Here is a 13,852-nt window from a genome sequence, read left to right as displayed (position 1 = left end):
AATGTATGAAGTGCTTTTATGCATGTTAAAACTCAAAACGGGTCCGTCGGGACCCTAACACCATAGGAAGGTTAAACCAATTACAGTTGCCATGGGCGGTGCTAAACTGCGCAGGGAGATGCTGTAAAATAGTCAGAAAACTCAGATTGGACCGATAGTTGAGCTAGCTGTCTGGGTTTACCCTGTAGAGATCTGAGGAGCAGGTAACCATAGTCCTCCGAAATCCACCGGAGTTTAAAAGTCCAACACAAAAAAAAACGGACATCGGCAAAAATACATATATCTGCTGAAATTTCCTTTCTGGTTAATTGATTTCGATATGGGTTGTTATTTCCCAAATCCTAAGCAGTGGGCCAGGATCTGGCAAGAAACATTTGTTATTATTTAACCAAAAAGAGCTAAATAATGAATATACCGTGGGGTTCAAATGTTTAGGCATCCCAGGTAAATTTGGATGATTTTGATTTAATTTAATAATTTTGTGTTAATGAGCATATAGAAGCCAAGAAAAGATGGAAAGATCTCCATAGGCATCAATCGACAGATTAGACATCCGTATCATACTGTATATTTTTATAGGCTATTCATTAGCTTACAACAACACAGGATATTCATTTTTAATTCGAGTCGATCATTAGTATGTGATCAGTCATCACTTAACCTGCTCCATCTACATGTGCTACATTGGAAGAACAAGAAAACAAAAACATTTTATTATTCTGCTAACTTTGTAGTCACACTTTAAAAATACTCTAAATTAGATAAGTGTGTTTTTTTTTTACAAATTTTTATTAGTTTGTTAGCCAGTTTAACCAAGTACAAACACTGCTGATTGCACTCTATTATTTTATTTTCATTTATTATTTTTTTATTAATTCTTTTATTTTTATCTTTTTTTATTTTATTGTCACTGCTAGCTGTTTGATGACTCTTCTATAGTTTTATGAAGTGGGAAAGATTGTAGCTATCAGAAATCCCTGATGTCTCCAACTGCAAGTCGGAGGCTAACATTTTCTTCCCACTTGCTCACGGTCGGAAAAATGTGACGTGAATACGGTATTTTACCGTTACAACAATTTAGCAAACAGTAAAAACAAAACTACTGAGTTTGAGAGGAAGTTTCTCTTTTAGAGAATGCTACGTCTGTATGCAGTGAAGTCTGAAGTATTGTTAAATTGTAACTTCTGTGTCAGAACCCTCAAGTCAATTCCTTGCACATGGCCAGTCAAGCGGTCACTACATAGCATGATGTAAAGAAATGAAATTACACTAGCTTTCCTACATCTTTAATGCTTTGCTACAGATGACTCATTCATTTGTTGCTGCTCCTTTGCAAACGATTAAATTGGAGTGAGAATGATACACGGTGTTGCCCTCCCCCATGATTCAGAGGATTTGACCATGTGTGAAATTTTCACGAGCTTGTTTCTTTTTTATGGGCCTGCCTGTTTTGAGTCCGAATACGATCCACTCAACTACTGTAATCAGCTGTGGGTTCAGGTTGATGTGATGGCCAAATTAAAACTAGTATGGCAGAAAATTAAACAAACAAGGTGGCCTTGGCTGCAGCACACACGCCGTAAAAGCAGATGAGAAACTGATTTACAGTTTAAGTTTTATAACATCACTTGCAGTAAATAGTTTTGAAGTTTCTATTGGACACAGTAGTTACTGCTTTAACAACAGCTTGGCTAACTAACGGGTCATTGGAGGCTCTAATTGGAATGATACGCAGCAGATGTCACTTGTATTGTACAGTACAGGTCTCCACCCTTATAGAAAAATCAGCGAAGTCCAGTGCAAAAATAAAACTGTTTGTGTTTTGCGTGTTTGTCTCTTTTAGATGTACATCCAAACAACCACGCTGACCATCTCTGTGAGCCTGAGCGCCTCGGTGTCCCTTGGGTTGCTCTACATGCCAAAGGTCTACGTGGTTCTCTTCCACCCCGAGCAGAATGTGCCCAAGCGCACACGCAGCCTCAAGGCCGTGGTTACCGCCGCCACCATGTCCAACAAATTCAACCCCAAGGCCGGGCTCAGACCCAACGGAGAAGCCAAGACCGAGCTGTGCGAAAGCCTGGAAACACAAAGTGAGTACACCAATGCTAATGTGGAAACCTTTGACACAGAACCCGCTTTTCTCTGGCATATGTTGTCCTTCTGTTTTTGTAAATCAAATAAATTGATGCAGAGAAAAGAAGCAGAGTAAAACATTTCTACAGATGTGTGGCATGTTATTTAACACTTCATTGAATCCTGTAAAAGAAATTGATGGGGAGGGTGGTATTGTTTGTGAGTCTTATTGTTTGTGATTGTTTGCATTAAAGGATTCTTAGTTTTGTGTGTGTGTGTGTGTGTGTGTGTGTGTGTGTGTATGTGTGTGTGTGTGTGTGTGTGTGTGTGTGTGTGTGTGTGTGTGTGTGTGTGGGCGGGTATGTGTGTGTGTGTGTGTGTGTGTGTGTGTGTGTGTGTTGGGGCGGGGGTGGGGGGTGGATTAAAGTTCTCAACACAGACCAAATTCTGCAGTTCAATAATACAACTACAGTTCTACCTCAGTTAAACCCTTAAAATATGACAAGTGAAACAGTGATTATTTTTTCTCCATTGTCATTTTCTTTTAATCAATTTTTCATTGAATTTAGTGGCTACACGTGAAATCTGACATCCCATGCTAAAAAGGTAAAAAGTTACCTTCCGGCTTCGACTTGTGCTTCCTCTCTTTGAACGCCTAGTACTGAAACAATTGTTGATTGGTTGATTAAATGAGGACACAGTTTATTTGACCAACAACAAAAACACATGACAAAGAAAAGCAACAAATCGTCATATTTCATGTAAGCAGAGTAAACAAGCTGCCTTTTTGTAGCATGTATGCTTGAATGACTAAAGAAAAAAATAATTTATCAAAATAGTAACCCTTTTAAATTATTGTCAGTTAGTTGGCTAATGTAGTAGTTGTAGTTTAATGTAAATAAAGACAACATTTCTATGGTCTGATTTTGCAATCAATCAATCAAAATGAATTGATAAAGCACTTTAAAAGCAGAAAACGTTGCACAAAATGCTGTAAAGGACACATAAGAAGTCATTAAAAACATTTAAAACATTTAAAATTTAAAACATGAAATAGTGTCACAGTAAAAAGGTTTGCACAAAAATGTCAGCGAAGGAATAGAGCCAGGTTTTAAGAAGAGATTTCAAATTAGACAGTGAGGAAACTGGTTTAATGTGCAGAGGTAGGTCATTCCATATTTATGGAGCTGACATAGCAAAGGCACCAAAAAATGAAATATGTCTGGAATATATAGAATAGAAATGAATAAAATTCTATATATTTTAATATTCTTAAATACAAGATTAAAATCCAAACTTGGAAAAAAAGAGAATTTTATTGCAGGTCTGATAAATGACTCAAAACCGCTGAAAATAAGCCTAAACGACTTCAATTGCATAAACCATTGATGAGGCCAAACACTAGCCAGGTCCAACTCCTGAGATGTAAAGATTTAGACCGTTTACCTGTTTTATATTCATCTAAATTTAATATCTTAATATATCTTAAATTTAATAAATTTAATAGTTTTAGACAAAACACTCAATTTTAAGACCTCGCCCTTGACTCTGGGGAAATGTGATGGGCATTTCTTTTGTGTGTGAGTATTGATATGCTATAGATAAAAAAATGAATTAAAATAATCAATTAAATCATTTGTAATCAAATATCTAACTTTCCTTTTTGAAGTAGCTGAATCTCTCCATGTCTGCCTCCTCCTGATCTCAATACCAATGCGAGTGCTTGGTGCTACTGTTGAAAGTTCGTCGGCAATTGAGTCAGCGGAAAATACTCATGTGACGTCCAAAACCCTTTTCCAGGGCTCTCCTAGGCCAGGAAAAGGTTTTAATCTGTCAATGGAAATGCATTTCCTCTGTCTGGTCTGTATTAACAAAAATCGAGCCATTTGTCACAGATAATAAAGCTGTGTTTACTTTGTACTTTTCAACAGTAGTGAGAAATGTTCCTCTTCTTAGGAGAATAAAAGAGCTGACATTGTATTTACCGTTAACACAGAAAAATCTATATAAACTGTATGACAATGCACCGTAGTAACAATGGCACACTGCGTTAAAGCCCATTAGAATTCCTATATGTAAATACACAGTGCCACATTAATTCCTATATTGCCTAAAGTGTCTGTGGAGGGGTAATAGTGCCTTTTGTTACAATGAGTGGCGAGAAGGCAAAAGCGCAGTATTGATAGCCTGCAGCAATTTCTCCTGATGGGGTTACCGTTACAGGGGCTGTACAGTGCATGGCTATTTGAATAAGCACCATTTGTCATTGTCATCGCTACTGTAGATATATGGCTTGATGAAATTGAAAAATTCCTTCCTTGGCCAGCTCCAACAATTGTTAGGATCTGGTGGCGATATGTCAGGATTTATCTGCTCCACCTCAGCGAATCAGCTAACACGGTCTGGGAGAAAACTGGAAAGCTAAGGGAAAATGAGGTGTGCAGGGTGGCATTTGGCTTTACTGAAACCTCCATCTGCTCTAGGTAATACAGGCATGTATTGAGGGCAAAATATAGCCAGAAAAAATGAGGATTTAGGGGGGAATTTGTGGCATTTAGGTTTCACTGCAGCAGGGGGGTTAACCACAAGGTATATACTGTAAAGGGATCCTGAATGTAAATGTAATACTTTTTTTATTTGTACATACATTTATTGATATCATCGCTACTTCCAGTTTTAACCAGTTACATCAGCAACACACTTTTAACTTAAATTGATTAAACAGTGGTTGTAAGATAGCTCAACAAAACTGTCTCAGTTGTTCCACACTCCTTGGACCACTTTATCAATGCAAAATACTTTGAGTAGATGAGATAGACTAGTAAAAGACTTGAAGAAAGGTTTAAGTCAAAGTTGAAAACTGTCCATACAGAAAAAAATACAGTGTGGCGTATTGACCATAAAGGCAAGCTAGCAACATGGGCAGCTAATATAGCCAGTAAGGGAGTCAAACAGAGCCAATCAGACCAGTCCAGGGGAGTATGTGTGTTAGTATAATGACACCCAGATGAAGGCATGGTACATAGGGTAGTGTGCAACACTTAAGTCAGTCACAGTCCTACCCTTTCTGTGTAGCTTTGAAGAGCTTAATAGCCCTATGGACTTTGGCAAGACAGAGACAGGAGCCTAAAGCCTATACTAGTGAACATGCTCTTGTGCTTGAAAGTGATGTGCAGGTGGCAGTCACTGTCCATTATAGAGAGCAGTCTGCTCAGGGTCCTCTGATCTACAACTGATGTCAGGGACTCCAGCTCCATGCCCACCACAGAGCCAGCTTTTCTCACCTCTCTCTTTTTTGACATACTACTACTTTTTTTATCCCTTTTTTCAATGTACTGGGCTGCTACTTTTTTATTCCTTTTTTGACATACTATACTATGACACTGAACCCCGAGTTGCCCCCGCCATCGGAGTGTAATTGTGTGTGTTTATCTGATGAGCGGGCGGCACCTTGTACAACAGCCTCGGCCACAGTGCATGTATATGTTTGAATGATGAATGGTTCCTGTACTATGTAAAAAAAAGTGCTTTGAGTAGCTGTTAAGACTAGAAAAATGCTATATAAGAACAGTCCATTTACATTAACATTTACATGTGATGGAATCAAACTCCCAACCTCCAAAACTAAGACTCCAAAATGACTCTTCTAACAGATTGAGCTACACATGACGTTGTGTTATGAGGTGTCAAAAAAGACAGGAAGAGTCATAAAATAGTATGTTGAACAAATTAGGTGAATTGTGTGTCGAAAAAAGTCATAAAAAGACATATTTTAGAAAAAAGTCAAAATATAGTATGTCAGAAAAGGGATAAAAAAGGCATAGAAAAAAGGGATAAAAAAAGTTATAGTATAGTATGTCAAAAAAAGGAGAAAAAGTCATTGTATAGAATTTTGAAAAAAGTTATAAAGAAGTCATAGTATAGGATGTCAAAAACGGGATAAAAAGTCATAGTACAGTATGTCTTAAAAACTCATACATGGCATGTCAAAAAAGTGAAAAAGTAGTATCGCATGTTGAGAAAAAAGGGATTAAAAAAGTCATAGTATAGTTGATTGAATAAAGTGATCAAAAGTAGAAAGTCATAGTATTGTGAAACGAAGAGTTCTTTATTCATCCCACCAGGGGAAGTTAACAATTTCTACTCTGTTAGTACAGTTGCAAACACACTCAACACAAGGCTGAATTACACACATGCTCAGGACCTATACATGCTCTACAGCTCCGTATTTTGGTCCACTATGGCAACACTATAGTGTAGTCTTAGTAGTAGTGTGAATTTCCTTTAGACATGTGACTTTAAAAAGAAAAAGGCTATTGATGTTGAACTCCCAACCTTATTCCATTCAATTCAAATGGATTTAATTTATAGTATCATTTCATAACAGGAGTTATTTCGAGACACTTTACAGATAGAGTAGGTCTAGACCACACTCTATAAATTACAAGGATCCAACAGTTCTAGTAGTTCCCTCCAGAGCAAGTAACAGTGTGACAGTGGCGAGGAAAAGAAACCTGGGGGAGACCCAGGCTCTTGGTAGGCGGTGTCTGGCGGGCCAGTTGGGGTTGAAATGACGATAAGGATAATGGAACAGTGACTGAAAAAAAACAGTAGTTTGTAGTAGTTCGTGGCATGGAGGGGTACTGTGCTGCAGCAGGACGTAGCAGGGCACTGCAGAGTGCAACAGGATGTGACAGGGCATCGCAGGACGTGTAGCAGGACCACGGCGGCAGCTGGAACCATGATCTTGGAGCCTTCCTGATCCAAGGAAACATGCTGGGGGAAAATAAAATACCAAAGACTCCAAGAGGAGTCTTCTAACAGACTGGGCTAAATAAAAAGACGTTTTATGATGATTAAAAAAAAATTTGTATGTTAGAAAAAGTCATAAAAATATCATAGTATAGTATGTTGTAAAATGTCATAGTACAGTATGTTGAAAAAAGTCATAGTATTGTATGTTGAAAAACATAATACTATAGTACTGTATGTCGAAAAAGTCATAAAAATATCATAGTGTAGGATGTTGTAAAAAGTCATAGTAGGGTATATTGAAAAAAGTTATACTACAGTATGTCGAGAAACGTAATAAAAAAGTCACATTATAGTATGTTGAATAAAGGGATAAAAAGTAATATTATAGTATGTTGAGAAAAGTTATAAAAAGTCATAGTATATTAAAAAAAATGTTGTAGTATGTTGAAAAAAATCACGCTATAGTATGTTAAAAAAGGTTTTAAAGAATGATAGTATAGTATGTCGAAAACAGTCAAAATGTAGCATGTTGAAAAAAATTATGAAATGCACCAATTTCACTCTGTCAGTACACTTGCATACACACTAAGTACAGGGCTGACCTGTATTTAATGTACACCTACAAAATATACTTGTTTATTTTGAAAAATAGTCATGTTATAGTATGTTGAAAAAAGTTATAAACAAGTCATAGTACAGTGTGTCTAAAAATGTTAAAAAGAAGTCATAGTATGACATACTATAATTGGTTAAAAAAAGTTATAAAAAGTAATTCTATAGTATGTAAAAAAACTAAGGAAAAGTGTATCAACTAACAATTAAAAAAGTCATAGTACAGTATGTTGAAAAACATTATAAAAAGTCATATTATAACATGTTGAAAAAAGTATATCGAAAAAGTTATAAAGAAATCAGAGTTTGTCAAAAACAGTCATACTATAGCATCTAGAAAAATGTATGAAAAGCCCCATTTTCTCTCTGTCAGTACACTTGCATACACACTAAGTACAGGGCTGACCTGTATTTAATGTACATCTAAAAAATCTACAGATATCAATTCATGCTCCATATTTTGGACTGTACTTGGGACTTGAACTGGCAACCTTCCAGATATCAACCCAATTCCCTACCAACTGAGCTAAAATAAGTCATAAAAACAGTAAAGACATGGTGTGTTGAATAAAGTTATACTTTAGTATGTTTAAAGAAGTTATGACAAACGTCATAGTAAAAAAAAGGTCGAAAAAAGGGATAAAAAAGTCATACTATAGTTGGTTGAAAAAAGTAATAAAAACATATACTATAGTATGTTGAAAGAAGTCATACTATAGTATGTTGAAAAAATCATACTATAATACGTTGAAAAAAGTTATGAAATTAACCATTTTCTCTCTGTTAGTGCACAAAACTGCACCTTTAGGGCTGACCTGTATTTAGTGTACACCTAAACATGATCTACAGTTATCAATCCAAGCTCCATATTTTGTGCTGTTCCTGGGATTTGATTTGAACTCGCAACCTTCCAGATATAACGGATATACTGTAACTCATAAAGAAGTCATATTATAGCCTGTTAAAAAAAGTATATCAAAGAAGTTATAAAGAATTCATTGTATTGTATTTTGAAAAAAGTTATAAAGAAGTTCTATTATAGAATGTTAAAAAAGGACATACTATATTATGTCAAAAACTGTCGTAAAAAGTCATAGTATAGTATGTCGAAAAAAGTTATAAAAATTCATTCTATAGTATGTCAAAAAAATAAAAACAAAAAGTAATAATATAGTGTGTCAAAAAGTAATTTAAAAAAGTCGTAGTATAGTATATCGAATAAAGGGATTAAAAGTCACAGTACAGTATGTCGAAAACAGTCATAGTATAGTAATTCGAACATTTTTATGGGGGTTATAAAGAAGTCATAGTATGTATAGTTGGTTGAAAATAATTATAAAAACATATGCTATAGTATGTTGAAAACAGTCATACTATAGCATGTCAAAAATAGACAAAACTGCAAATTTGGGGCTGACCTGTATTTAGTGTACACCTTAACATGCTATACAGATATAAATCCAAGCTCCATATTTTGTGCTGTCCTTGGGACTTGAACTGGCAACTTTCCAGATGTCAACCCAATTCCCCACCAACTGAGCTACAACTACCCTAACGTTTATGATATAAAGAAGTCACAATATAGTATGTTTAAATAAAGTAATGCTATAGTATGTTGAAAAAAGTTATAAAGAAGTCATAGTATAGTATTTTGAAAAAAGGTTATAAAGAAGTCATATTATAGTATGTTAAAAAAGGATCTATTTCATTATGTCAACAAAATGTCATAAAAATCACAGTATAGTATGTTAAAAAAGTGATAAAAACGTTATGGTGTAGTATGTTGAAAAAAGTCAAACTATAGCATGTCAAAAATAGTCATACTATAGCATGTCAAAAAAGTCGTTCTATAGTTAGAAAGAAGTCATAGTATAGTATTTTGAAAAAAGGTTATAAAGAAGTCATATTATAGTATATTAAAAAAGGATCTATTTCATTATGTCAACAAAATGTCATAAAAATCACAGTATAGTATGTTAAAAAAGTGATAAAAACGTTATGGTGTAGTATGTTGAAAAAAGTCAAACTATAGCATGTCAAAAATAGTCATACTATAGCATGTCAAAAAAGTCGTTCTATAGTTAGAAAGAAGTCAGAGTATAGTATTTTGAAAAAAGTCACGGTATAGTATGTTGAAAAAAGTTATAAAGAAATCCTAGTATAATATGTCGAAAACAGTCAGACGTACTACATCACTCTGTCGGTACACTTGCATACACACTAAGTACAGGGCTGGCCCGTTATTTAACTGTACACCTAAACATGATCTACAGATATCAACTCAAGCTTCGCACTTTTGACTGCACTTGGGACTTGAACTGGCAACCTTCTGGATATCAACCCAATTCCCCACCAGTTGAGCTACAACTACCTTTCACATTTACATAATGTCAAAAAAAAGTCATAAAAAAGTAGAGGCATAGTGTGCTGAATAAAGTTATACTATAATATGTGTCAAAAAGTTATGACAAACGTCATAGTAAAATAGGTCAAAAAAGGGATAAAAAAGTCGTAGTATAACATGTTGAAAATTGTCATACAACAAGTTTTAAAAGAAGTCATATTATAGCATGTTGAAAAAGGACATATTGTAATATGTCAAAAAATGTCATAAAAAGTCATTGTATAGTATGTTGAAAAAGGTTATAAAATACCTTCTATTGTGTGTCAAAAAACTAACAAAAAGTAAAAATATAGTGTGTCGAAAAGTAATTTTAAAAAGTCATAGTATTGTATGTCAAATAACGGGATAAAAAGTCACAGTACGGTATGTCAAAAACAGTCATACTATAGCATGTCGAAAAAAGTCATACTATAGTATGTCGAAAACAGTCATACTGTAGTATGTCGAAAAAGTGATAAAAAAGTTGTAGTATAGTACTATGTTAAAAAATGTCATACTATAGTATGTTAACTAAATTCAGACTATAGTATGTTGAAAAAAATCTACTATAGTATGTTGAAAACAATCATCCTATAGCATGTCAAATATGGTCATACTACAGTATGTTGAAAATAGTTTAAAAAATACATTCAAAAATCATAGTAAAAGTCATAATATACTATGTCAAAAAAAGCTTTAAAGAAGTCAGTTTATAGTATGTCAAAAATAGTCGTACTATGTCGAAAAAAGTTATGAAGAAGTCATACTACAGTATGTCGAAAAAAGTTATAAAAATGTCAAAGTATGTCATAAAGTTTTAAAGACTTCTAGTTACACTATAGCATGTGGAAATTTAGTGTATTTATTGTACATCTAAACATGACCTACAGATATTAATCCAAGTTCCACATTTTGGACAGTCCTTGAACTGGCAACCTTCCAGATATCAACCCAATTCCCAACCAACTGAGCCACAACTACCCTCACGTTTACATAAGGTCGAAAAAGTAATAGAAAAGTAGTAGTATAGTGTGTTGAAAAAAGTCATTGTATAGTATGTTTGAAAAAGTTAGGACAAAAGTCATAGTTTGAAATAGTCATACTGTAGTATGTCGACAAAATTGATAAAAAGGGCCAAAAAATATAGTATGTTGAAAAACTCAAATAAAAACGTATAGTATTATATGTTGAAAAAAGTCATACTGTAATATGTCAAAAAATGTGATAATACTATACTACAGTCTGTCGAAAAAAGTGGTGAAAAGTCATAGTATAGTATGTCAAAAAAAGTCATACAGTAGTATGTCAAAAAATGTGATAAAAAAGTCATCGTAAAGTATGTACAAAAAAGTTATAAAAAAAGTCATACTATTGTATGTATGTGTGTATCTTTACTCCATTTGACTCTCAATCGCCCATCTCTTTCTTTTCTTTCAGCTTTCCCAACAAAGCAAACCTACATCAGCTACAGCAACCATGCAATCTAATGGACAATGGTTGTTATCATAATTCAGGATTTTCCACCTAGACGGAGAAAAACATGCAGTGGGGTTTCACACAGCCGACATAAAAAAAATGGATGTGTCATTGTACGGGTGGAGGTCACAGAAGCGTTGCCCAAAGACGTGAGTTAGCGAGGAGAGACCACAGGGATGGACTAAACAGGGGACCACAACAGATAACAAGTCAAGTACAATTGTAAAGCTCCATATTCTCTCTGCCTCACAAGAATACACAAAAAAAAGAAAAATGAGAAATACTTGCATGGCAGAGGCCTGGAGACTGATGGATGGAGCTTTCCTTTTAAGTGTTTACATTTCAGCTATGCCCTCTTTCAAAGACTCGTCTGTCATCTTGAGCAGTGCTGACTGAAACCGAACTTAAATCAACATCATGTTCAGGTGTCCTCAGTGTCGTAATTGATCTTAACCCCTCGAGGCATCACAAGAGATTAATCAACACCAAATAGGCATGACATCATGACCCATGGATTTCTATAGGGGGAGGGTTGTGTTTGTTTTCATTTCTAAACGTAATCCGGTATCATGAGTCAAATGACTGGAAATGGCAATCATCTCACCAATGCAACCAATCTTTACCAGACTCCATGCCTTTTGTCCCCCTCTGCCGGGTTTCCACTGAGTCAATAAGAAGAACTACACTTAGATGGTCTCTGCCAATTTTGAGCATGCCAGTTTCAACATCCTGTGTTGTGTTGTTAAAAAAAAAAAAATCCAGAAAAGAAAAAATAATATCTTTGGAATGCGTTTAAACTCTGTTGCAGCGTTGTTAACACTTGTTTAGGCCTGGTCCTATTGTACGTTAAAAAATGTTCTCAAATGGTGAAGGTCTAGTGAGTGATTATTTATCTGTGCTTAAGTAAGGTCATGACTGCATTACCAGCCAGCCCAAGGCTGTCACTGCCCTCCGCATACCTGTCTCTGCTTTGAAACAGTGGCTTGTGGTTAAAATAAACTGTATTTTATCCATGAGATGTTCCTGTAAGCTGTCGTCCAGGATGACCCTCCCATCACTGCCACCAGCTATTCTCTCGGTCACTCATAGGGTAAGGGTAAAGCTTAGTTGTACAGATCCATTAGGAGGGGAATTAAGATGAAGTTTGCCCTTCAGAGGACTGTGCAAGATGACCTGAAGGTGATACCCATAATGCACCAGCTACTGAGAAAATTCATTACTATACATGTCCTCTGCAGGCACTCTCGTGATGAGGAGGTGGTGTTGGGAAGCTATGTTGGGAAGGCTTTTCAACAAATGAAAAATCAAATTGCAAAAGTATACAATATCTCTATCAATCACCCTCAGCTCCCTGAACAGATTAATAGTTGGCTTCATGCAGTATAAAAGCCCTCTAATGTCTTGGGGAAAAAAACATTGTGAGGTCATTTGTGTTGTAAATTCAATGCTGCTCTTCATGCCTCCCTCTGTATTACTTTCAACACCATTTGTGTTGCAGAATAAAATGTGAGTTCTGACCAAATTAAATGGCAAGTTAATGTATGTTATTAAATAGATTGATGATGTCTGCTTTGTGTCCTGACATTATTATAATTGGGGAAAAATGTACAAAAAGATACAGTGCCTGGCTATCTGATTATGTATTTGTAAAACCTCATGAAAACTAATGAAGTGTGTGAAGCATGTTTAGTTTTTTTTTTTATAAACAAAATTTTATTTATATTAAAAATGTTTTCAAACTTCAACATACGTTTTAAGGTTTGTGATTGGGTTTCTTTTACGAGTTAGTTTGTTCATTAATTTGACCCTTGGCTTAACAAAAATAAATGGAGGGAGCTAAATAATTAGCAGCTCTTCTGAGTGAGTGTGTGTGCGCTTTATTGCTGTTGTAAACTAATAATACAGATTAAAAAGCAGTTTGTCAGCCCTGAAGAAAAAGAGAGAATGGCTGTCACCGTCTGAATAATACGCTGCCACAACTGTTCTGATAATAACACTGGAAGGACAAAGAGTTGGTGAAGGGAAACATGAAATTATTTCAAATGAAAGGTTTGCTGCTACTTGAAACCAAGGCCTCTCTGCATGCAACAAGCTCTCAGGATATATAATCTCCTCCACGCCTCCCGGATACTGCAAGCCCACTAAACAAAAAGCTGGGGAATAATAGTAATAGCATAGCAGTGTGCTAAATGCAAGTACTAGATTACTGCGATACGTATATATCATCTCCACACGGCAGAGACAGAATGTCTGTGATGTTTGGTGTCATATGTCTACAGGCTTTTGCATGACTCCCACTCTTGTGATTTATTTTTATTGATCTATTTCAGAAATATCTCATGCTACTTTGACAGTAACAGTAAAAAACAATGTATGCAAATTTAATGAAGCCATTAAGGTGACATTATGTAAATTATGAAGAATCATTTTTCTATTTTCATTTAGTAAACTTTGAAAAATTCAGTTTTTATGCATTTATGCATCACTTTTCAAAACTTTAAAGGTCCCATATCATCCTCATTTTCATGTTCATACATGTATTTGGTGTTTCTA

The 13,852-nt window shown here is 35.2% G+C and overlaps 1 protein-coding gene across 1 annotated transcript in view; it reads left to right on the top strand.

Annotated features, from left to right (window-relative positions):
* The window catches only part of LOC117943019 (metabotropic glutamate receptor 4-like), a 144,285-nt gene extending 132,132 nt beyond the window's left edge, over positions 1-12,153 (top strand). Inside the window, exons 9-10 of the mRNA XM_034868884.1 lie at positions 1,844-2,090; positions 11,261-12,153. Of these exons, the coding sequence (XP_034724775.1) occupies positions 1,844-2,090; positions 11,261-11,310 (297 nt within the window). The 3' untranslated portion in view covers positions 11,311-12,153. The remainder of the gene's footprint in view (positions 1-1,843; positions 2,091-11,260) is intronic.
* The last annotated feature ends 1,699 nt before the right edge of the window (positions 12,154-13,852 follow it).

The sequence above is a fragment of the Etheostoma cragini genome, chromosome 4, assembly GCF_013103735.1.
Source record: "Etheostoma cragini isolate CJK2018 chromosome 4, CSU_Ecrag_1.0, whole genome shotgun sequence".
Lineage (NCBI taxonomy): Eukaryota > Metazoa > Chordata > Actinopteri > Perciformes > Percidae > Etheostoma > Etheostoma cragini.
This window is presented reverse-complemented; position numbering and strand designations above follow the sequence as displayed.